Genomic DNA, 25,786 nt, shown 5'->3' with positions numbered 1-25,786 from the left:
ATTTAACACTTGTGCACTATTTTTTGTTGTTTATGGTTTCTTTTTAGAAGGATGCTCTTTATTCACTGTTAGAAAACTTTGATTCCTCAAGCCCTGTTGACAATTCGGGGTAAAAAGCTGTTGCAATTTCGGAATATATTTTTACAGTCCTGCAAAGGAAGATGTCGACTAAACTCTGACCTTGTGTTTGTGCCCATTTTATACAATGATCACTACTCTTGTTTCTGCATCAACTTTATCAATGAAACTATTGATTTTCTGGACAACACGACTCATGAGGGCAAAAATTTAGCCGACTACAGAAGACTGGCAGAGATTGTGGCAAATCATATGCATGTGTTTATGGAGTCTAATAATGTTATGAAGTCTAAAGATTGCCGCAACTTTGAAGTCGTGGATGTTCCATTTAGATGGAAAAAAAAGGAACCACTGGATACCAAGTCTGGCTGTTTCTTGTTGTATACAATGGCTGAATATGGTGGCAGCGTATTTGTGTCCAATCTTCACAACAAGGTAGCTCGTCGAAGCTTTTGCGTAGAAATATCGGCTTCTCTGATTTTGGCTGATATCAATGTCTATAGGTAGTTAGTCCTTGATAAGGTGGAGTCTTTTGAGAACCAGAGGCCTAAGAACAAGTTGAAAGACTTGAAACCCAAATCTTCTACTACAAGTGAAGAATCAGGCGCCGTAGTGAATGTTGTGCCGCTGACTATTGTGTATCCAATAGAGTCAGATTAAGTATTTGATATGTATTTTGGCATCTCGTACTGAAGTAGTATTATCGTTTTTCTTAAGTTAATTTCCAGCTGTACTTTTGTGAAGCTGGTGTTGTGCTTTACTAGTTAGTGTAAATTGTTTATTAAACCATTAGTGTGCTGTTATTGCACTATTATTCTATATAATAAGTAGTTTATTATGCTGTTATTCCCCTAATAGTCTACTGTTATTCCAGTGTTATTCTAATTTAATTGAGTTTTCATATTACTTTTACTTTTTTCAAACACTATCCATTTTTATTGTAATTCCCCTATTAGTCTACTGTTATTGCAGTATTATTCAGCATAATGAGCAGTTATTCTGCTGTTATTGCACAATTAGTCTACACTTATTCGAGTGTTATTCTAGTTTAATTAAGCTTTCCTATTACCTTTGGTTTCTACAAACACTATCCATTTCTATTCAACTATAAATGGTTGTTTTTTTCAACTGTAATTCTGTTGTTATTCCACCGTTATTCTGCTGTTATTGCACTATTATTCCGCATAATAAGTAGTTTATTCTGCTGTTATTGCAGTATTATTCCACAAAAGGACTAGTTTATTCTGCTGTTATTCCACTGTTAGTCCAGCATTATTTTGTTAAAACTATTCATTTTTATTCAAGTGTACATTTAATCAAGTGTAAATGCAGTGGTTTAGACTGCTTTTAGTCCACTGTTATTCTACCATTATTCTGCTATTATTGCAGTATTATTCCGCATAATTAGCAGTTATGCTACTGTTATTGCATTATTAGTCTACAGTTATTCCACTGTTATTCTAGTTTAATTAAGCTTTACTATTACCTTTGCTTTCTATAAACACTATCTATTTCTATTCAACTGTCAATGGCGCTTTTTTCTCAACTGTGATTCTATTGTTGTTGCACCGTTATTCTGCTGTTATTGCACTATTATTCCACATAATAAGTAGTTTATTCTGCTGTTATTGCAGTTTTATTCCGCATAAGGACTAGTTTATTCTGTTAGTATTCCACTGTTAGTCCGGCATTATTCTACTGTTAGTCCAGCATGATTTTGTTAAAACTATTCATTTTTATTCAAGTGTAAATGCAGTCGTTTTAGACTGCTATTAGTCCACTGTTATTCTACCATTACTCTGCTGTTATTGCAGTATTATTCTGCATAATGAGCAGTTATTCTGCTGTTATTGCACTATTATTCTGGTAAGGACTACTGTTATTCCAATGTTATTCAGTAAATAATACTTAAACATAGTAGTTACATAATAAACATCAGCGTTCTAAGATATTAAAAACATTATTTTTGAAGCAACAAATATTCTAAACATATATTTTAAAGCAGGAACCCTGGACCATCATGGATAGATTTTTATATCTTTATTTTGTTCTCTGACGCCTGCACGCAGGTCCTTGGACAGTGCTCTCAACTTCCACCGACTCATCCTTAAAAGGGCTTTTGTATCCGTCCATAAGTTCCATGGCTTTCAGAACTGGTGTCCAATTAGCAGAGATTGAAGGATAGACTTCAGCGTAAGACTTCTGCAAAGCATTCACACCAGCGATGAATTGATTGTCCATCTCGGCTTATGTGTAGTTCCTATTTTTCTTTTCCTTCAACTGTCTACGCATACGGTTATTGTGAAGTTCAGCAACCTTCAATTGTGCCCTAACGTTTTCGAGCTCTATTATTAAGGCCTTTTCACGGTTTTCTGCTGCCTCTACATTTGTTCGTGTATCAATCAACTCTATCGAAAGCGACTCTATTTTCTGTTTCGCTTCATTAATTTCCTCCCTTGTTGGAGACCTTCGGTTATCGTCAGTTACGTCACTCATTCTGCAGCATTGAAAGTATGAAACTTTTTGCATTATAAAAAGATGTTCAAAATATTTCAACCAAATTAAAAGCAAAGCAAAGCAGAAGAAAGAAAATTACCTTTCTAAAGTATCCAATATAGTGTAACCAAAGAAAAATAAAAAATAGAAAGATAAGAAATTATCTTTTGCAAAGGAGATAAAGAGGTTTTTTGGAATGAACTTTTTCAGTCTGTGTTTTTTTTTTCCCCAATAGAAGTATTTATAGGTGGTTATGGGAGACAAACAGTTTTTTTCTAATAAGATTAGATTAGGTAACTGTTGTGAAAACTGAAAAGTGGAACTGCCTTTAATAAATAATACTAATCTGTTATTCAACTATTATTGTAGTATTAAATGCAGTTTTATTTATAGTTGGTTTGTGGAAGACAGTCAGATAATATTAACAAAAAAAATTAAAGTGACTAGTAATAATTCTCATATAATGTAGGTCTCACTTTATTATCTAGTAACATTTTAGGATAAAATGTAATTCAAACAATGACAAATAGTAAAACTCTTTGCGTTTAGGCGAGGTCTTCATCATAGCCCTTGTCTTTTGCGTCTCTTGTGTCTTTCTCAGTTCATGCATCTAATTCAGATTCCTGCAATTTTTACTTAGTATTTGTCATTAAGGTAACGTAACAAGTAGAGCAAAATAACAACACATTAATAGCAAAATAACAGTAGAATATCATAACAGCAGCAGAATAACAGAGTAACACCGGAATAATAGCAGAATAACAGCAGAATAATAGGATAACATTAGAATAATAAGAGAATAACAGTTCAGATTCATACCTCTTCAGTTTCTGATTCTTCTTCATCATCGTCATCAGAAGGGGGACTTTCAGCAAAAGGAAGATTACAAGTTCTACTATTGTGGTTCACCCACTTCTTGCAGTTACCACATCTTCGCTTCCTCTTTTCTGGCTTGCTCTTGGCTTTTTATTTCGACGACCTGAATATTTTGCCACTTCCCTTATTCTTGGCCTTGTTTGGCGGTCGAAGGTCAATATCATTTGAAGCTATGATGCCAAGAAGATCCTCGATTTCCTGGCTTTTAGTTTTCGGTTCAATTGGTCCTTTGATGTTCTCCCTGAACTGTCTCAGGGTTTTCTGCAGTTGCTTCATCTGTTTAACCGTAGCATAAGTGTCCATCAGCCCGACAGTTGCATAAATCTCAGACCAAACCTTTGACATCTCAGCTTTCTTGATGTCAGCTTCGTCAATATCTTCTATGACGTCTCCAGTTTCATCTTGGACAATTGGTCTGTAGGATTTCGTTGTCCATTGAGCAAGGACATAAGGCTCAGGTATCTTGTATACCTGCCTACTATTCCACACCCACAGTATATGTCGACAGACAATTCCATGCCTCTCAAACAGCTTACATGCACATTTGCTCTCGTTAGTTTTGATGTTAAATTCCACTCAGAAATTTCTGTGCTTCAGTCCATCACGAACATCATGGTACTCCACTACCCCTACTGTTGTCAAACCCCCGACTCCCATGCTGCATATCGCATGTTTGACTTCCTTCTGAAAGTCTGTAAAGATAGGATGTGTGTATACAAGTGAGGCATGCATCTCTACCTTCATTGGTCCTACTTTCTCGAGCATACTATGCTCGTTTGCAGTGTCCATCCTCCTTTGTGAATGCCTTTGTTGTTCTATTGCAGAATTGTACCTCATCCAGAACTCGACAAGGGTTCCAAAGTGGCTTTCAAACCGTTTGAAATAGCTGTTTAAACTTTCAGATCTCTGGGTTGTCCTCAGCAAACAACCTAGAGGCAGATCGTGAAAGTAAGCCGGTATCCACTTTTGTCTGATTGAGAATACGTACTTCAACCAGCGGTTGTTTTGCATACCATGTGCTTCAATAACAGTTTGCCAGTTTTGTTCAAATTCTTCTGGTTCTAAGTCGACATCCCAAACAACAGCATTTATGTCTGTCATAAAATCCGTGTCATTGCAGATTGCCCTTCCCACCTTCTCAGGCACTTTCTGCATGATATGCCACATGCAGTACTTGTGCACAGAATTCTTGAAAATGTTTGGGCATGCCTTTTTAATTCCAGGGCATTGGTCTTTTATTATACACTGAGGTTGCTGCTGCCTCATTGCTTCCAGAAATTTTGTAAAAATCCACTCAAATGAATCCTGACTCTCGAATTCAAGTAATCCAGCTGCAAAAGTTACCGTCTTCTTGTTGTGGTCTACTCCTGTGAACGGAGTAAACACCATGAAATATTTGTTTGTCCCATAAGTAGGGTCAAACGAGATTGTGTCTCCATATAACTTGTTGTTGTTTATACCTTCTTTATCAGCCCAAATAACCTTCGTCAAGCATTTGTTCTCATCCTGATCATAAGTAAAATAGAACCCCTTTGTTTCAGCTAGCATTTTGAAATGCCCAATGAACATTTTAGCATCATTATCCCCAATGTGACACTTGATATTTCGTTTGAAGTTTTTGAAGTCTAGCAAAGAGGCACCGATATTCTGATAACCATTTGAGTATTCCTTGAGAATTCTGAAGCTCAATGTTGGACCTATGTTTAGCTTAGTATGATCAATAATGGTCCTCGTAATGTAATCATGGACGTCCCTTGATAGCTTTTTGAAACTCTCTATTTTTGACAGGGTAAAGAGAGTGATTGTGAACGTCTATAAAGACGTCCACAATATATCCAGCCGGTCTGTCGTCTGTTTTTTCACAGGTTCTCAACCTCATGTGTGCCTTGCAGCCACACCATGTCAGAGCATGCTTCTTTGGTTGTCTAATTATTCGCTTTTTCTTCTCTACTGTACTCGAATTACCAGCTTCCTGATTTTTTGCTTCAAGTCGTAGTTTTCTTTTCATATCTCTATACCCCTGTCTGTTACATACCAGTGATTTTACGTTGACGCCCCCCTTATATTTCGCATTTGTGTACCTTCTCAAATCAAATCCGCAAGCCAATGCATATATGTTATAGAACTGTATTGCATCCTCCAAGGTAAGAGAGAACATGCCACGTTTAGGTGTAAAATCACTCTCAACAGTTCTTACCCATTGCTCAGTACCCCCGGATGTACTGCTGTAATGAAGAGTTGGAACAAACTCATCGTTCTCTTCGTCTGAACAAGTTGGGCTGGTGAATATATTGTTATTAGAAGAATCCCCAATAGTTACGATTGCATTTTCCCCAACAATAGAGACAGTAGAAAACATCTCATGATAAAGAAATTATTATAATGAGTACATTCAGAGGACAACAAAATGACAATAACATCACAATAACAGTAGCATGGGGGAGAGATCAACATTGCAGTAATGTGACAATAACAGTATGATAATAGCAGTTGGGAAACAGACGACAATCAATAACATTACAATAATACTAAATGTGTTTTTCTTATGCTACTCTCTTATTAGCCGTATATTTTCATGCTACTGCACAATAATATCACAACAATAGTACCATAATATGAGAATAAAAGTACAATAATATCATCATGTTTCTCTACTTTTACAATAATAGTACAATAATATCAGAAAAACAGTACTCTGATTCTACTCTATTATAATACAGATAATACTGAATTTTGTATGTGACTCTTTTATAAGCCATATATTTTCATGCTACTGCACAATAATATCACAATAATATTACAATAATATCACAATAACAATAAAATAATATAATCATATTACTGTACTATTACAATAATAGTACATTAATATCAGAATAATAGTACGCTTTTGCTACTCTAATACAAGCCAGACAATACAATAAAATCAGAATAACAGTTGAGAAATAGATAAGAATCAATAACAGTATTATAAATAACTGCTGATAAACAGATAAGAATCAATAGCAGTATTATAAACAACAATTGAGAAACAGATAAGAATCGTTATTACCTGTTTCCATATTTACTGTGGAGTTGATTTCTTCGCTAGAATTGTTATTAATATCGTTGTCCATCTTTTATACCTGAAAACAGTAAAATCAATTATTCAATTCAATTAAAATCAACGAATTTTACGAATTTTGCATTAATATGTTTTAATCAGAAAACATGCATGTGAATCAACGATTCAATATAATAAAAATCAACGAATTCGTCATTAATTTCGAAAATACGTTACCCGTAATTCGTTTGCAGCTTGATTTTGGTAATCGTATTAGGTTTTTGATCAGAAGATTTGACTGCCTGTGATTCTCTTTGTGTTTTTTAGTTTTTGATTTTGAAGAGAGATGTAGAGAGAGAAAGAAATATCGTATCAATGGAAGTTTCTGTTTCGTGTTTGAGCTGCGTTTGTATTTTTTGTATTTTCCTTTTTTTTCCTAATTTTGTGATTTGATCTCAGCCCTTGATTTCTTTTGATCTAGTGGCTGAGATTTTCCAAACTCACAACTCATCGTAAGAACCCAACTCACGAGATCCCGCCCCTTTCTCTCTCTCTCTCTCTCTCTCTCTCTCTCTCTCTCTCTCTCTCTCTCTCTCTCTCTCTCTCTCTCTCTCTATATATATATATATATATATATATATATATATATATATATATATATATATATATATATATTGAAATTGAATCATGTGAGGCATCCTCCTTAGGATGAGGCAGCTGAACCATTTCTAAACCATTGGATCTAAAAACTAATGAGCACCAGATACGTCCACGTGTCCCGTACATAACCCAATCTAACAAAACACAATTCGTGTCATATTCCATCATTTACTCCACCGACTCCACACTCTTCACTTTCTCTCTCTCTTTATCCCGTCTTCGTCTACAGCTCGATCTTCGCCATTCACTCACATTTCGATCGCCATTTTATCACTCAACCTTTGATCGCCATTATCAACATAATTTCTTCTCGGAATTAGGTAATTTTGATAAACTAATTTTCACTTCGATTCATCCCGATTTCATTACGCTTCCATAACACTCATTTTCGATCAACTTAATTAATCTGTTAAATTTTCGTTTAATTACTTATTTCGTTCTTGTTTTGCAGGTTTTTATCGATTTTCTCTGCTTCTTCGTATGTACCTTTCCCTTTTCTTTACTATTTACTACCTAGATTTCGTTTTTTGTTGCTTAATCTGTTAACTTTTGGTTAGAAACTTATTTTATAAGTTTAACTACTTTGTTTCGCTCTTGTATTACTATTTTCCTTCACTCGATTTCATGTATTTCTATGCGTTTCTATTGTGCTCCATTATGCTCGCAATTGGAGCTTCGTTGTTATTGTTCAGTGTTAGTTAGGATCGATTTCATGTAACCTAGGTTTGTGACAAAACACTCATTACGAAATATTGAATAATACCTAAGTTTATTAGCATAAATTAGTCTATGTTGTTGTTTCATAGTCAATTTTAGTAGCTTCACCTCTATTTTGCGAGTTTTTGGATGCTTGAGTACAAATTTTTGTGATTACCTTATCGTTCTTTGGATGTGTGTTTCATTATGGATCAGATATTCGATAAAGTCCTTGCAGTCACTTTAGTTGTATGGTATTTAAGGTTATGTTTGTGCATGGAAGGTCATCGATCACTGCACGCTTAATGTACTAGTTTTACTGTGTATGTTCCTTTAATGTTTTCATATGTGACGCCTGACACAGCAACGATCGTTGTTTCATTCTTGCATTTGCTTTTGTCACAATAATATTGGTCAATCACAATCGGTAGTTGAACCTCAGTCATTTGAATGTTTGAGAACATTATTCCTTGCACATATCCCGAACCACCCTGGAGAACAGAATAGTTGGAGGCATATAAGTTAAAAAGGATATAACATACAAGTAATTTTTCTATGATATAAAGTTTATTACACAACTGTACTGCTTGAGGTGTTGTTACTTATTTCTTATGCATTGATGATATTACTCAACTTTTTATAAGTAATATTTGTCGTGCGTCTTCTACCTGCCATGTCTTTATGCGGACTCCTGTCATCGCGCCTTGCATACTAACGTCTCTGACGATGACATTAGAGACACATGCTTTAGTGCTGAACCTCCTTAGACTACCAATGTTGTTGCCATGTCCAGGTCCATAGTTTATTCTGGACACCGTACTAATTGTTTATGGATCAAGACTTTTATTGTTGAGAATATGAGTAAAATGTCGGCCACTACTTTGACCAGTATTTACGTAACCTAAGTTTATTCTTATGCAGCCTGCAATACTTCATGTCCAGATCTTGCGCATTGGACAGTTTGTTATCCTTAGTGTACCTTCAGGTAGTGGCTCATCTACTTTACTTGTTTCTACGGTTCTAGGGAAATTTTATTTTGTGGCTCATCAATGTTCTTTTCCCTTAAGAGTTCACAATAATGGTTGGTAGGCGCCTTCGTGATGCTGTCAATTTCAGTCACTTTAGGTATATTTTATGTCACCTTAGGCCTATTTTTAGTCATTTTATTTTTTTGTCATTTTTCGAGTTATAATTGTCAAAAGTGAGATTAGGTGGTGTAAGATTTTGTAAATTTTGGAGCTAATATTGTGAACCTTGGAGCTAGTTTTGTGAACTTTGTACCTAATTATATGAAATATCGACTTGATTTGTGAAGCTTGATTTCGTGAAACCTAGATCTGATTTTGCGAAACCTCGACATGATTATGTGAACTCTTGTAATTTATATGTTTTCGGTCATACGATTTCCCTTTACGGCAGTTCGCTTTTCATGTAATTTATATGTTTTCGATCATAGAGTATCCCTTTTGAAATGCACTCTTCTCATACAAGTGTGTGTGTGTGTGTGTGTGTGTGTGTGTGTGTGTGTGTGTGTGTGTATCTGTTTCGTTTCGTTTTGTTTTCTTTGTGATTGCAGAATGATAGAACATTTAGCTTATTGCTGACTGCATTTAACTATGTTGTAACTTATTATCCTTCATCCTAAAGTTATGCTTGTAATATAAGTTAGTTTTGGTTACTTTATTAGGCTACCATTATAATTAAAATCATAGTTTTGATTGTGTAGGCGGGGGTAAAGATCAATGTCAGTGTAAACTGTTAAGTTCTGGTTTTCATTCGACTCATGTGAACTACCTTTACACCCAACTGAAGTTATATTACCTAATCAAATGTGGGATTTTTTTAATGGCAGGGCTCAACATTCATTTTTGCTGAGTCAATATTAGGCAATTGCGGCTTCAGTACAGGGCTTTTTACATCTCCCCATCTCATTGATGCCATGGAAAGATTTCGAATAAATGGGTGAGCGAATATAGCTTTTGTCAAAGGCTTTTCTTGTTGTATTATGCATAGTTATTCTGTCTTGTATGTAGCAATCTCTTACATGCTTATATTACTTTCGTGATGTGGAAATATTGAAGACTACCTTTGTCTTCTGTTTCTTGTCAGTTTACTTCTATTTTTGTGATGAGTTTTTATTAAGAAGGCCAAAGGCAAAAATTTTAAAAAAGGATTATAACTCACCTGTCATTGGAGTACAGCTCTATCGACATATCTTGTCATGTTTTCTGTGTTGTGGAGATTTTTAATCTCGTCTTCTGTTGACCAAGTAATTGGTTTTGTTGATTAAATATTTGATTGCGGCGTTAGTAGCGTTGAAGGGTGTTGGCAGTCTTCTTTTTTGCTTTTGGAAGCACTATGGGAGCGTATGTCCTAAATACACAAAATAAAGACCCAGTTTCACAAAATTAGGTCCTAGATTCACAAAATTAAGTTCAACATTCACAAAATAATCCCCAAGTCACAAAATTAGGTTCGGGATTCGCAAGATTAGCTCCAAGATTCACAAGATTAGGTCCAAGATTCACAAAATTAGGTTCAGAGTTCACAAGATCAGGCCCGAGATTCATAAGATTAAGTCCAAGGTTCACAAAATAAGGTTCAAACATAGACCTGTTTTTTGTGAAACCTGGACTTGATTTTGTGAATCTTGGAGTATATTATGTGAACCCTAAACCTGATTCTGTGAAACCTGGTTTTGGCAAACATAACCCTGATTTTGTGAAACCTGGACTTGATTTTGTGAAGCTTGGACTAGATTATGTGAACCCTAGACCTGATTTTGTGAAACTTGATTGTGTCAAACTTAGGCTTGATTTGGTGAAATCTAGACTTCACTTTGTGAAGCTTCGTATGTTTCTTTCCGTTTCTTTACTACTTCATACCTTGATTTCGAATTTTGTTTATTACTTTGTTAAATTTTGGTCGTAACCTTATTTATTTAGTTTAATTACCAAGTTTCACTCTTGTTTTGCACGTTTTGATCGATTTATCAGCTTGTTTGCTCCATATTGTTATTCTGTATGCTTCTTTCCGATACTTACTCTTGATACATATTGTTTAAACAGTTATTACTCTTTAATTTCTTGGTTAGTTACTAAATTTACATTCTTCGTGTTTCAGATCGAGTCTAGCATTTTTCCTGTTCATTTTCTTACTTGCAAATTTTGCGTTCTTCTGGAGCACGTTTGGATCTTTGAGTTTTAAGTTTTCCCTCTATTCAATTAATCACCTCCGGTAGTGTTTCTTGTGTTCTATGTCTATCTTTTCGCCTTAGTGTACTTCTTTGCTATACTATTACTTTGTTCGGAGTGTGTTTTTTATTGCACGCTTCACACATCTAAAACATGAATTTTCTTTTTACTTAGCTTTACGTAGATAAAATGGTTGTGAGTCATATTTTACCTTTTGTGGAGTAATATTTTGTGCTAGAGGCTAGAGAGTAAAGAGTGTTTCACCATCATATTCAGTCTACCTTAGCTGCCAATGAGTCTAATTGTGCCTCCAATGAACCATATGCGAGAAAACTGAGGATATGTTAGCTAAGACAACTTCATGATAATGTCACTCTATCAGTCGGAATGTTCAGCTCTAATCATTTTCCATTGTTCTAGCATTCAAAGAATAGTGCTGATCTGATGATGTCTCTTTGACATAACCGCATAATTTGATCCCCTCTTACCTTACCATTCACATCATTAATTTGTAGCACCTTGTTTCAGGCTCTCCTCACTTTCATATGAAAATGAAGCCTTATATTCCATAAAGTTAGGTTGTGAATATGATATATCTTAGATGACATGCCTGTGATATTTCTCTGGGTGATCAGGTGGTGGTAGCAACCGAGGTAGAAGGAAAAGGAGATGAGAAGATGTAATCCATCCTCTCAAGGTGTCCCTCGAGGACCTTTATGACGGTGCCACAAAGAAACTCTCTATGTCTCGCAATGTAATATGCTCAAAGGGCAGTGGGTGAGTATTCTTCTTATATTAGTTTTGTATTATCAATGATTCAGTTGATAAGTTGTAGTAGTATCCGTCTGACTTTGATTGTCAGCCAGCCCTTACAAGTTATATCAACTCTTATTATTCCCGATTAATTTTGATGGTCAACCCCTTTATAAATTTTGACATCAACGACCTTATGTATCACTGAGTTCTCACTCCCTTCATCCATGGATAAGCTTCATGGTCTATTTTGCATGGAAGTAAATCAACTTCCTAAGATGTTAGGGAAACGTGAGTCGATAAAAGATGTGAGATTACAAACCATATTGACCACTAACATACATAAAAGTAAACATTTTAGCTAGGAAATTTATTCAAGGAGACCCATAGAAACCAGGAAGTTTATTCATAGACGGTAGTTTATTGCGTCCGACTGTATATTGGATTAACGTTCACAGTTGTAAAGGTGTTGAATTTGTTTTTTCTCTGATTTTTGTTGTATAGATCAATTCAAGGCAGTTGATGATGAGGGTATGCCAATCTACCATAGGCTATTCATGAAGGACAAGCTATACATCCACTTCTCTGTGGAATTACCCGAGTCACTTAATTAGCCTTGACCAGGTCGTAGCTTTGGAGGCAGTTCTACCACCCAAGCCATCAATGCAGCTCTCAGAAATGGAGTTGGACGAGTGTGAAGAGACCACAATGTATAGCATTAACATTGAGGAATAAATGAAGAGGAAGCAAGCTCAGTCCCAACAAGAGGCAGATGATGCATATGATGACGAACCCCATGGTAGCCAGAGGGTCTAATGTGCTCAGCAGTAAGATGTGGTTCATATTTGTGTAATCTGAATACCTAATAGCAAAAAATGCTACTTTTCGTATCTCGTTCATTTTTCTCGTTGAAAATGTATTGACATATTATTTTGATTTACATCATGCATTTCTGAATATTTCAAAGAAATATGTTTACTTTTTAGATCGCTTGAATCAAAAGCATTGAATTTATGCTTCTCATCACTTGATTTATCAGGGGTTTGATATGTTTTGGATTGATAATCGAATCTTTCTTCCCCTCGCAAAGAGGAGGTAACAAATTTGCCATTATTGTACATATGAAGTGGTAGCTTTATTTAGGAAAATTTATCGAGTACTGTTCTTGTCACCGCTTTTCCACCCTTACTATGACCTCGTATACTTGGATAATTGAATGAACTTTCAATGGTAACAATGTACAGGAAGAGTAATGATAGTACAAAACTATGTACCTTCTAGTTTCACAAAATAAGGTTTAGGATTCACAAAATAAGAAAAAAACAATTTCATAAGTAACTGATTTCAGACATTAAGCTCCAAGTTTCACAAAATCACCTTCTAGTTTCACAAATTAAGGTGTAGGATTCACAAATAAGAAATTAATTAAGAAAAAAAAATCACCTTCTAGTTTCACAAATTAAGGTGTAGGATTCACAAATAAGAAATTAAGAAAACAAAATTACTTTCTAGTTTCACAAAATAAGGTCTAGGATTCACAAAATAAGAAAAAAAAACAATTTCATAAGTAAATGATTTCACACATTAAACTCCAAGTTTCAGAAAATCACCTTCTAGTTTCACAAATTAAGGTGTAGGATTCATAAAATAAGAAATAAAGAAATTTCATAAGTATACGATCTCACACATTGAGCTCTAGTTTCACAAAATCACCTTCTAGTTTCACAAAATAAGGTCTAAGATTCACGAAATAAATAAAAACTTCATAAGAAACGATTTCACACAGTGAGCTCCAAGTTTTCACAAAATCACCTTCTATTCATAAAAATTTCGTTAATTCAGTCATAAAATTTCTTCAGTATTTATGCCCGCCTGGTTGCAACACCATTCTGTATATATAGTTCAAGGGAATAGAGATTATAGGACACGTACCAAACCAAAGCAATAAAACTAACAATAATCCTACTCATATTCATATATTCATTCATCAATTTTTCAACCTTTGTCTTATATTGCTTCTACACTCGCTGCCTCCACTTCTTTGGAAAAAAAAATGGTGGATATAGGGGTCAGTCATGCTTGAAAACCATTTTTTCTACTCTGACAAGTGCATCCTAGTAATTAAACAAACTCTTGCTTGAACTTTCAAGTTATGGTATCCATGCACGAAGATATTAACTAAGCAGATATTGTGGGGAAAGTGGCCTTGACTTGATAGTCGTCAACCCATCGTTTATCGTTGGCTCGTTGCTTTCACCTCAGTCCTCAGTCAACTAGCACAAGCACACTGCTAGTAGTGCTTGGAATCATCAAAGGTAAAACCTATCAAAAATTGATCTTCAAAATCAGATGATAAAATTTTGCCATTAGTAACAGATTGTGTGTTAGTTATTTAAGATAAAATCATATTGAAGAATAAATTCATATAGACAGCCGCTAAAACAGAGAGTACTAACTATTATAAGGTTCACAAAATCATGTCCAAGATTCACAAAATCATGTCCTAAATTCACAACTCTCTGCTCACATATAAGCTGTAATTTTAATATTCAAGAATCCGCATCAACTCTCTACTCACATATTTTCACGATTGAAGACGACAGGACTCACAAAAGCAAGTAATATGTTTTTGCAGACAAATGACCCTATGCAACTCGGCCAAGATTTGGAAGTGTTAAAATGTTAAGACACATATTTATAGACATACCCATGTCTTACTTGTGTCTTCGTCAATGATGATAATAATATGATTCTCCCAATTTTCATCATTTTCTTCAAAATCTAAATTGAACTCGAGAAGTGTTAAAAAATTAGGGATATGGAGAGTAGTTAAAATGTTGAAACTCAAACTTATATAATTAACTTTATACCATGATGAAGCGACTATTATAAGGTTCACAAAATCATGTCTAAAATTCACAAAATTAGGTCCTAGATTCACCACTAAACAAACATATATGCATCATAAAATTAACTTTTCACCTTGACAAAACGACTATTATAAGTTTCACAAAATCGTGCCTAAGATTCACACTATAAGGTCTTAGATACACAACTAAGCAAACTAAACAAACATATATGGTTCATATAATTAACTTTTCACCGTGACGGAGCATCTATTATAAGGTTCAGATAATCATGTCTAAGTTTCACAAACTGAAGTCTCAGATTCCCATAAACAAAAACATAGACATCAGATTCACATCAATAAAAACACAGATATTACAGCGCGACTAACTGACTATTACAAGGTTCACAATGTCATCTTGATGTTTTAATCAATCAACTTCTACATTCACAAAGTTAGGTAACATATTCACAAGATCGACTCAAATCATAACCTAAACCTCGCAAAACAATAAAATAACTTGCCTCTTAAGAATGATAAATATTAGATTAGATGTTTATTTGGTTTTATATTGTGTGTAACGATGATTTAATGTGTGTAAGTTGTGTATGGTGAAGGTTGTGTTGCAAGTTTTAAGCTTTGAGAGTTTATGTTGTTAGTGATTATAATGTGTTGCAGTTGGTAAGCCGAGATGCATTGTAGGAAGTTTCTCATCAGACAAACTCATAAGCTTGAAAATTTTCGGATTTGCAAATATATGTTTAATTTTTGAAGTTTTCGGTTTTTAAGATTTAAAAAACAAAGCCTAAGATTCACAAGATAAGAGAAATAGCAAAATAGGCGATTTCAACAACTTATGACAAGTCTCACAAAATACACAAATAAGTTCACAAAAGAAGCTCTATGATTCACAAAATCGCCTTCAAGATTCACAACATCGAAACAAATAATCCGCAAAATTTCACAAATTAAAATTGAAATAGAAAACAATAATTAGAGCTTCAATAAAAGAAATATTTGTTTCAATAGCACTATTATCATCAACCATTGTGATATCTACAATCTCCAAAGCAATTAGAGCTGCAAAATCGTCAAAAACAATGTAATAAGTAATACGAAATCGCTAGGTAAAGGAAATCGCGCAATCAACATCAATTTCAAATGTTATATTTACGAAATCGTTCAATTTGATCAAATTCGAACCTAATATCATCATTTTATTATTGAATTAGCAAAATTATATGAGTATATTCAATTTTTATCAAAATTATGAAATTACCTTCAAATTAATCGAATAAAATCTTCTGAAATTGATCAAATCACGATATTATTGCAGTAGCTTGTTGATCGGCAAATCGCTGCAATTGGAATCTATAAACAATCGCTGCAATTGATTAGTTTATGGATAGATTTGGGTATGATGGCTGCAATTTGATGAGTCGTTGTAGTTTATCGATGAAGAATATGAGTAGTTGTGTTTGTTTATTTTAGATATATAAAATAGTTGGGCCAAATTTTCAGCCCAAATTGAATGACTCGCGCTAACAGTCTCTCCAGGTCTAATGAAGGAATTTGGTGAGGTCGGCCGCCTCTCCATATTTATGTATATATATATATATATACATATATATATATATATACATATATATATATATATATATATATAGTATTGGGTTCATCTAAGTCCACCTCTTACATCTAAGTCCATAAGTCCTCCTTATAGCCCTTGGATGAAGAAAATGAAAGGCTTAGATTTACACAAAAAAAAAGGAGATTAAAGCTAACAAAACTCACTCTCTCACTACCACACTAATTAATCCTAATTATTCACTAATTTAATATATATATATATATATATATATATATATATATATACCTTTTTTCTCCCACCTACTTATCTCTCATCCACACAATATCCTTCCACACTCTCTCTCAAAACCTCTCACTCTCAAAAACCTTAAAATTCAAAAAAAAAAAAAAAAAAAAAAAAAAAATCCCGCCTTCCCCCTACCCCCACGACCACCACCCAGCCCCACACCATCACCACAACCCCACCATGGCACAACGACACCCCCTTTACCACCGACCACAACACACCATTCTCGCCACCTTCCCGACACCACCACCGCACCTCCCTCACGCAACCCTTACGACCAGCCCTCCCACAACCCGACACCACCACCACACCCCCCTCACGTCACCCCCTACGACCAGTCCTCCCACAACCCGTCACCACCACCACACGTCCCTCACGCCACAAGCACAAAGCCGCCTCCACCAGTTCAAATCTGCCGACACCACCTCCCCTACCGACGCCACCGTTCCTCACCCCTACCACCTCATACACGCACCACCGTTACAACCCCAGCCTCACCACCTCGTCTATGCTCCTCCTAACGGCTGCCCTGCCGCGCGCCGTCCTCTTCTCCTTTTCTCCCTCATTTTTTTTTTCCTTTTTTCTTGGTTTGTTCTCAGTTTTTCATTGTTTAAGATCCACTTTTTTTTTCAAATTTTGTTTCTTGCTGTGTCGTGTGTCGTCAAATCTTGTCTTTTTTCTTTTTTTTTCTTTTTTCTTTTTTTTGTGTATTTATTCCACATTAGTCTTCTTGTACATATTGTTTTCAAATTTCCTTTATATTTTTTCCTAGATCTTATTTATATTTTGTGAGATCTCATTTTTTAACTTTTTTTACTAAATTTTTTAGTCTTGTAACTTTTTTCGGCTAGAATAACATTTTTTTTCGGCTAAAATTACACTTTTTGTTGTTAGAATTACACTTTTTTCTGTTAGAATTACACTTTTTTTCTGTTAAAATTACATTTTTCTCCATTAAAATTACACTTTTTTCTGTTAAAATTATACTTTTTTCTGCTAGAATAACACTTTTTTCGGCTAAAATTACACTTTTTGTTGTTAGAATCACACTTTTTTCTGTTAAAATTACACTTTTTTCTGTTAAAATTACACTTTTCTTCATTAAAATTACACTTTGTTCTGTTAAAATTATACTTTTTTTTGCTAGAATAACACTTTTTTCGGCTAAAATTACACTTTTTGTTGTTAGAATTACATTTTTTTCTGTTAGAATTACACTTTTTTCTATTAAAATTACACTTTTTTTCATTAAAATTACACTTTTTTCTGTTAAAATTATACTATTTTCTGCTAGAATAACACTTTTTCTGCTAAAATTACACTTTTTGTTGTTGTTAGAATTACACTTTTTTCTGTTAAAATTACACTTTTTTCCGCTAAAATTACACTTTTTTCTGTTAAAATTATACTTTTTTCTGCTAGAATAACACTTTTTTCGGCTAAAATTACACTTTTTCTGCTAGAATTACACTTACTACTATTGGACTAATGTTACACTCTCCATGGACTTGGTCATATTCTCATATTCTTATTGGACTAATGTTATACTCTCAATGGACTAAAATTACATTCTCAGTGGATTGAAATTATACTTTTCTGGACTAAAATTACACTTTTCTGGACTAAAATTACATTCTCCTTGACTAAAAATAACAATCTCATTGGACTGAAATTACACTTACCTGGACTAAAATAACACTTTTTGTCATTAAAATAACACTCGTAAAATGCTAAATTACAATAACTTGTGATAAAATTACAAAAATTCAAAATATTATTTGTTAAAATCACTCGGAAAAGATTGAAGTTAAACTTGTAAAACGCAAAATTCTCGAAAATATTCCTTAAAATTACACTTTTTGCTGTTAGAATTACACTCGTAAAATCCTAAAATGTCGAAAACTTGTCTCGAAAAAAAAAATGAAAAAAGCGAACCAGGAAAAATGTTAACAAAATTTTCACAAACTTTGAAGTATAAGACAAAATGTGGTGTTAATTGTGTATGATAATGAATTAGTGAATGTATTACTAAAACTAGAGAGAGAAGTAAATTAATTAGTGTTAAGTTTGTTTCTTGCTTTCAATCTCAACCTTCCACCATGCATGATCCAAGGGTTGTGGGAGGGACTTATGGACTCAAAATATATAAGGGACTTATTTGAACTTGACACTATATATATATTGATATGATTGATTGATGATTGATTAATTCGATCAAAAAAAATTCCTCTTTTGAAAAAAAAGCCTTAATAAATTGTTAATTTATTTCCTATTTCTAATAGGAAAATTATATTTCTAATTATAATAGAAAAATTGTAAATAATTTATTATCTCCTAATTCTAATAATTAATTATCTCCTAATTCTAATGTTAATAGTATAATTAGAAAAAAAAAAGCCTCCTTTAGTTATATACTAGATTTAATTCCCGTGCAATGCACGGGCCTTTTTGTAATATTATACTACTCCTTCCGTTCCGGTTATATGTTTACACTTTCTTTATTTTGTGTGTAAAATAATGACTGGAACGGAGGGAGTATAATGCATAATTTAATAAGGCATTAGAGCAATACACAATAATAAATCGTTAAAGTAAGGTGAGACTTGAGAGACCGCTTATATATTGCGAGACATTCATCTATTTAATTAATTAATGTCATGTATTATATATATTTAATAAATAATTATATTAGTAGTTTCTAAAAGGTGAAATCTCTAATATTCTTGAATTATCAACTTTTAGTGGGAATATTCGAATTTAATTTGTGATTGTTGAACCCTCTATACTTTCTCGGAGACATCATCTTTTAACCCACTTAGGCCTTATTCTTTCTATATTTTTAGAGCTGAACTGAACTGAACGAAGCTGAACTGAACTAAACTAAACTAAAGTTGATTGGAGCTGAACTGAACCATAATAATAATAATAATAATAATAATAATAATAATAATAATAATAATAATAATAATAATTATTATTATTATTATTATTATTATTAATAATGGATTACCTTACCCAACAACTAAATTACCGTATAAATAAATAATATTGTACTCCGTAACTTTTAAGTGTAGAATGCTATTATATAATTAAATTTGTGTTATTAATAAAAATAAGTTGTTTAGTGACGATGGTCATACTTAAGAAAATAAACTTTCTGATTAGCGCTAACGTTTTGGTAGTACTAAGACCATCCCCAAGCAAGGGTCGCGCTAATTAGGTCGCGACCCGGTTTTACTCTTAATCTCACTTTATTAACCTTGACCCACTTTCACCCTCCCAAGCAAGAAGGTCACGACCTAGGTCATCAACCCAATCATTTCCCACTTTCCAACAATTTCAATCATTTCTTACATTATTTACCCCCACTAAAGTTTTTCTCATTTTTTCCAATTATCATTTAATTTATATAACTTAATTTTATTTTATAATTTTATAAATAATAATTACGAGTAGATGATAAATATTTATCTTTATCTTTAATTCGGATATTAGTAAAATATTAATTTAATTTTAGGGGTTGTTTGGTTGATCAAGGAACTTAATTTTCCTAGAAAAATGCAATTTATGGGAATTAAGTTCCCTCATCCAATTCAGGTGAATTTCGGAAAAGTGTTTGGTTGCTCATGTAGGAATTAAATTCCACAGGAACTTGCAATGACCAAGGGGGGAGTAGGTAAGCAACTTCCCACATCATGTAGGCATTGAAAGTTCCTGGGAAGTTCCAATTCCTACATTTTGTAAAATTTATGGCAACCAAACAACCCATGTTTTTCAAAATCATGGGATTTTCCAATGCCTATGTTTTCTAAGTGGCAACCAAACGACCCCTTACAGTCGTATTTTAACGAAAATCTATTCAATTTAATAATCGTATTATTATTTTGAACATAATCGAGTCAATATGGTAGCTTTAATACGGAGTATTAAACAAACTCAAAAAAAAAAAAAAAAAAAAAAAAAAAAGGTAAATTTAACGTGGTCAGACGACAAAGACACAACGAACCAAACTCTTCAAGTTTATCCCCCCTTTTCCCAAATTCATTCCCCCCCACAACCCAGATAATCAAAGAATCCCCCAAGTGCATCACCATCATCGATCTTCAATATCATAGCCGATCTTCACCATCATCGATCTATTTCTTGAACGATTACCATCACCGTCTTCACCATTACCTTCACAATCCCAGGTAGCCATGTATTTATCCTTATTTATTTTTTCTGTTTTGATTTTCTTATGTTATTTATAAAAATGTTAAGAATATAATGGTGTATTTGAGAAGATAGAAAAAATAAGAGTGAGTCAACATATATCAAAATTAAGCTCATTTAATAGACAATTTAAAAATATAGTTCTTTTTTATATGCTCATATTTTTTATTGTTTTGATTTACTGTATAATTTTCATTTAGTTTCTTCATATATTTGTTTTATTTGGAAAATTTGCAGGCATGCAATGGAGGGAAAGTAACATTTACTTTTGCAGATATCTAGACAAAGACTGAATTGTGTCCTTTTTTTTTGTTTGAGTAACCAATCAGAGCATGACACCTAGCAGGTCATGGATGAGGTCGAGGTCTGAGAAAAAAGGTCACAAACTGACCTTTACTTGCCTTTGCCATGACCTGGGTCACGCTAATTTTTCCCTTAATTGTGATTAAGATGACCCAAGCAAGGTCACGACCTCCTTCACGACCTTGCTTGGGGATGGTCTAACTACTACTACGTAACTCAAATACCCACTGACTTGAAGGGAGTCAAAAACTATATTCTGTCTTAAGACTTGGTGTTTGCATGAAACTCTCGTATCAAGTACCGTCGTCATCGAAAGCTCAGAGCAGTGAAATAATGTGTAGATAACTAAGGATTTGTGTTTGCATGGAACTCTGTATCAAGTACTGTCGTCATCGAAAGCTAAGAGCAGTGAAATAATGTGTAGATAACTAAAGCACATGAGTTTGTGTTAGCGTAAACTTCGATATATAAAATTGTTTTTACAGGTTTGACTGACTATATTCATCAACAATAACCTTTCCCACAAAATTAAACAAAATTGTATATGTGTCATGTTAGCACCCTACCTTAATAATTAAGATCAGTTTCTAATTTAATTAAATCCAAGTTTAAATTCAATCATTTACTATCTATTACGTACTTAATCATATAGACTAAAATATAGGGAGTAATGCATGGAGTAGTATTTGACGTACTTTGTCTAAATAAGTACGTAACCAAGCACTCCAAGTTCTCACGCTTTTCTTGACTACATTTATTTATTAACAGAATCCGCTCTCTTAATCTATCACTTGGGAAGGACAATTTAAAAGCCTCATGAAAGCATGCCAAAGTTAGCATGTTCTACTCTCAATTAAGTCGTAAACCATTAAGTACGGCAAAAACAATATTTTGTGACAAAACAAATATATATGCTAATGATCGAGTTCTAATATTCAACGTTAGCCAGATACGTTTCTCAATCCCAGAAATGCAGTTGTAACCGGTTTTGTATGCCAAGCGACCCTACATTTTGGGGGTTCTCTTAGTAGCCAAATATAAGGGAACAATATCTATACTGATAAGAATTTTTTTCAAGTCTCAGAAAAAAAAAAAGGTACACAAATGATTATAACTGAGAGAATAAATTATAAATAATTAGTGATAAGAGCTCTCTTACTCTAAGTTGGGGGTTCGATTCTTATCACTCCACATTGTGTGCTCATTTGAAAAAAATAATATAGTTGAAAAGTTTCACTGGGAGACTTACCATAAACATAAATCCATGATTATAATAGTATCAATACAATCTCAAACCATGAGTCTGCTTATAGTTGTATATCAATGTATACACATATACTCCGTATATGATAAATACGGGCTACGGAGTATTCGAAACTCATTAGGTAATTACTCAAAGTGAAAAAAATATAAAAATTAAATAAGACAAAGCTAACTTTTAACTAATTCGGATGATATATTTATCGTTTAAGGTAATTTATCAGGCAAAAAGTTAAATCACTTACACAGTGTGTCAAAGGCTAGTGATGATCATTGTTCTTAGGCTTAAAACCACTTAATGCAAATGCTAATCTTTGTTGTTCTAATCTATTCCCTTGTAAGAAGTCTTTTGATTGTCATAATTGTGCTTCCCGTGATGAAAAATAAGAATGATGAAACCTTATGAGTAATATTACATAATATTATATTATTATATATTTTGCACCTAAAAAAACTTCAAAAAATCGTCGATTAGAACATAAGAATTTCAATATTAGGTAAATATGCATACAATGAATTTTCCGTATATCAAATATTACTATAAGCAAAAAGAAAAAGTTAATCCTATCAAAGTAGGGAACCACATAGCCGACATAGGAAATATGAAGCATATGCCAGGACTGTGCATTTTACAGTTGTTTTTATACAGTCCGTCTTGCTTGTGACGGAGATACCCGTCGCAAACTTGCAACGGGTCGGATAGTGTTGTATTCGTGCTTAGTGGGTCGACATTGTGTACTGTGCGTGAATAGGAGAGGCTGACTTTTTTGGCACATGCATTTAATGTTGTGCAGTCAAGAAATACTAAAACCCCTTACAACCCCCCCGTTCCCAATACCTCACTCTACACTTCCAGTCAATTCATTTTCTCTTTTCATTTTCTTCTCTATTCATTTTCTTCTCTCTTCATTCGAGAAACTCATGACATAGTAGTCATCTTCAGTTGACGAAACATAAAAAATAGTGACAAAAAAATTTACAAAGACATCACTTGCATTGCAAAGAATACAAAAAAAAGCAAATAAGGGAAATCAAGATCAAAGGTGGGTTTCGAACATGCATTTTATTTGAATATTTGGAATGATTTTTCATTTTTGGCACATGCATACAAAAAAGTGAGTTAAATTTAGGGTTTATAAATTGGGTTTTGTGAATATTTTCTGGATTTATAAATTTAGGGTAAAAAAAAGGAGTTAAATTTTGGGTATGATGTTTTTTTTTTAGATTTTTGGGGTCTTGATAATTGTTTAGATTTATTTTTCATTGTGATTTGATGACTGTTTATATTTTCGATTTGCATGTTTGCAATCCATTTTAGTCTTATTGATATAGTTTTGTGAAGTGTATTATGTGACCTATAAACTGTGAAAATGTTACCAAATTAAGATGATTTTGTATTATGTTACAAAGGGCATATCTCAACTTAATTTGGTAGGGTTCATTATGTTTATAAACTCGGACACTTTGTTACTACATGTTGTGGTGTTATGTTTTATTTATTTATTTTTGTCAAATTTTGTAACAAATTTCATGATCGTTGCCATTTTAAGCTTGAATTTCAAATAAATTTTATCATTTTAGTAAATTTTTTCATTTTTTGTTTTGCTAAAGTCAATTTTTATTGATTTTGTTGAATTTTTGTTGGTGGTTGTTAGGAATGTTAGTTTGATTGTTACAATTTATAGTTTATTTTTCTTTCCTATGGTTGTGTTTTCTTAAATTTTGGGTCAATTTTGTTTATCAAATTCCAACATTTTAGTTGTTATGAAATTTTGACTAAAGAACAGAAGATCACCAAATCGAGTTCACTTGTTTATATATTAAAGTAGTTTGTTACCAATATTAGAGATCTTGCCGTCCTTGGGAGATCGTAACATATTGATCAATGAAGTGAACATGTAAGAGACTGAAATATGTTTCCATTTCCTGAATGTTTGTGACCATATTTACCGGGTGTACTCTATTTATCCCATCACATATTAGTTGACTGAAAATAATAACTTATACTCCTCAAACGGTCACATAATAAAATCTAGGAAAACATGTACCTCAAATGATTTTTGAAGTGGTCACATGTTAAATTGGGGTGGTTACATTTTTCTCCAGTGATGGGAAAAAGTTATGCATTTTCATCTAATTCACGAAATTCAAGAGTACTTGAAAAAACAATTTTATGCAAACACAATATGAGAGCAGTCTTGAGGATAGTGGAGCATTGAGAGCATATAGGAAAAAGGTTTTATGGGTGTTCTCTTTGGCCGGTATGTTATTTAACTTCATTTTTTGTTTGTTAATTTATTTTTGCAATTGAATTTGATTATATCTTGTGTAATCATTTCCTTATTGTACAACACTTGCAGCACAATAGTTGTAGCTTTTTTCAATTAGTTGATGTCATGGCGGAAAGTGAGGACATGGAGAAGAAGAACGAGTTGCTAGAGAAAATGAAGAATCTGAAGATAAAGAATGAAAAGTTGAAAATGGTTGTTGTAGAATTAAATATTGAAATCATGAAACATAGGAAAAGCGAGAAATTAGTTACGGTTACCTTGTTGGTTTCTTGGGTTTTATTTGCAGTTTATTGTATGTTTAACAATTGAAAAATAGTAAACATTTGTTGACATATTGAATAAGTTTGTGAACAAGTTCTAATGCGTAATATGTTTCCATTATGCAGATGTTTGTTTACATAAGTAGTTGAATGTAAGTGATCTGAAAATGTTAACATATTTAAACCTAAAATGGTAACATGTTGGATCATTACTTCACATGTTGGAATGTATAATATGTTAGCATTATACAACTCTATGTTTATATGATTTTACAAAATTTAATAATTCTTAAATTGGTAGCATATTGCACCTAATGTTAACATCTTGTAAAAATTAGTGTAACTAACTTAGTGATCATTTTATAACTTTCTGTTTGCATTAAATGTTGCAACAAAGTGGTAGCTTATCATCTAAAATTAGTGGCATATTGTCCTACTCTTATAACATTGTTATGTTTAAAAAAAAATTATGATTACACTTATATTCGGATGTTTTCATAGACCTAACTTTGTGCCCAAAATAAGTGTCTCAAAACACCAAATGTGATTGCAGCATTCCTCAAATGGTTCGTAACAATATGGGGTAAACCATTCTGAGCTTGCCTACTACCATTCCCATGTTTTCCTTCACATGAGCATACAAAGTATCTCTCGACTTCGGGTGTGCCACGCCCGTTTGCTCTGCGAGAAGTTGTTTTCCTGATGCTGAAACCAACGGCATGTGAGTGTTTCCGATACAGCAGTAATCAGGGTCACATTAGAATAGAAAGTATAGACATTAATAAAATACAAAACACACAAGTGCATTTTACATTATCTGCCTTATTCTAGTTGATAGGGTGATATTTGTCCTAAAAGTATAGACATTTGTGAGAGATACAACAACATGTACATTTATATGAACTGAGATAATCTAGTTGACAGGGTGACATGCATTTGC

General features: G+C 33.3%; 1 protein-coding gene across 1 annotated transcript; it reads right to left on the bottom strand.

Moving 5' to 3' along the window:
• Positions 1–4,026: 4,026 nt before the first annotated feature.
• LOC141632315 (protein FAR1-RELATED SEQUENCE 5-like) lies at positions 4,027–4,839 on the bottom strand. The gene has a single exon (XM_074444873.1). The coding sequence runs from the start codon at positions 4,837–4,839 to the stop codon at positions 4,027–4,029; it is 813 nt and encodes a 270-aa protein (XP_074300974.1).
• Positions 4,840–25,786: the final 20,947 nt, after the last annotated feature.

This window comes from Silene latifolia, chromosome Y (assembly GCF_048544455.1).
Source record: "Silene latifolia isolate original U9 population chromosome Y, ASM4854445v1, whole genome shotgun sequence".
Taxonomy (NCBI): Eukaryota; Viridiplantae; Streptophyta; class Magnoliopsida; order Caryophyllales; family Caryophyllaceae; genus Silene; species Silene latifolia.
Note: the sequence above shows the minus strand (reverse complement) of the source record. Positions and strands in the feature narration are given on the sequence as shown.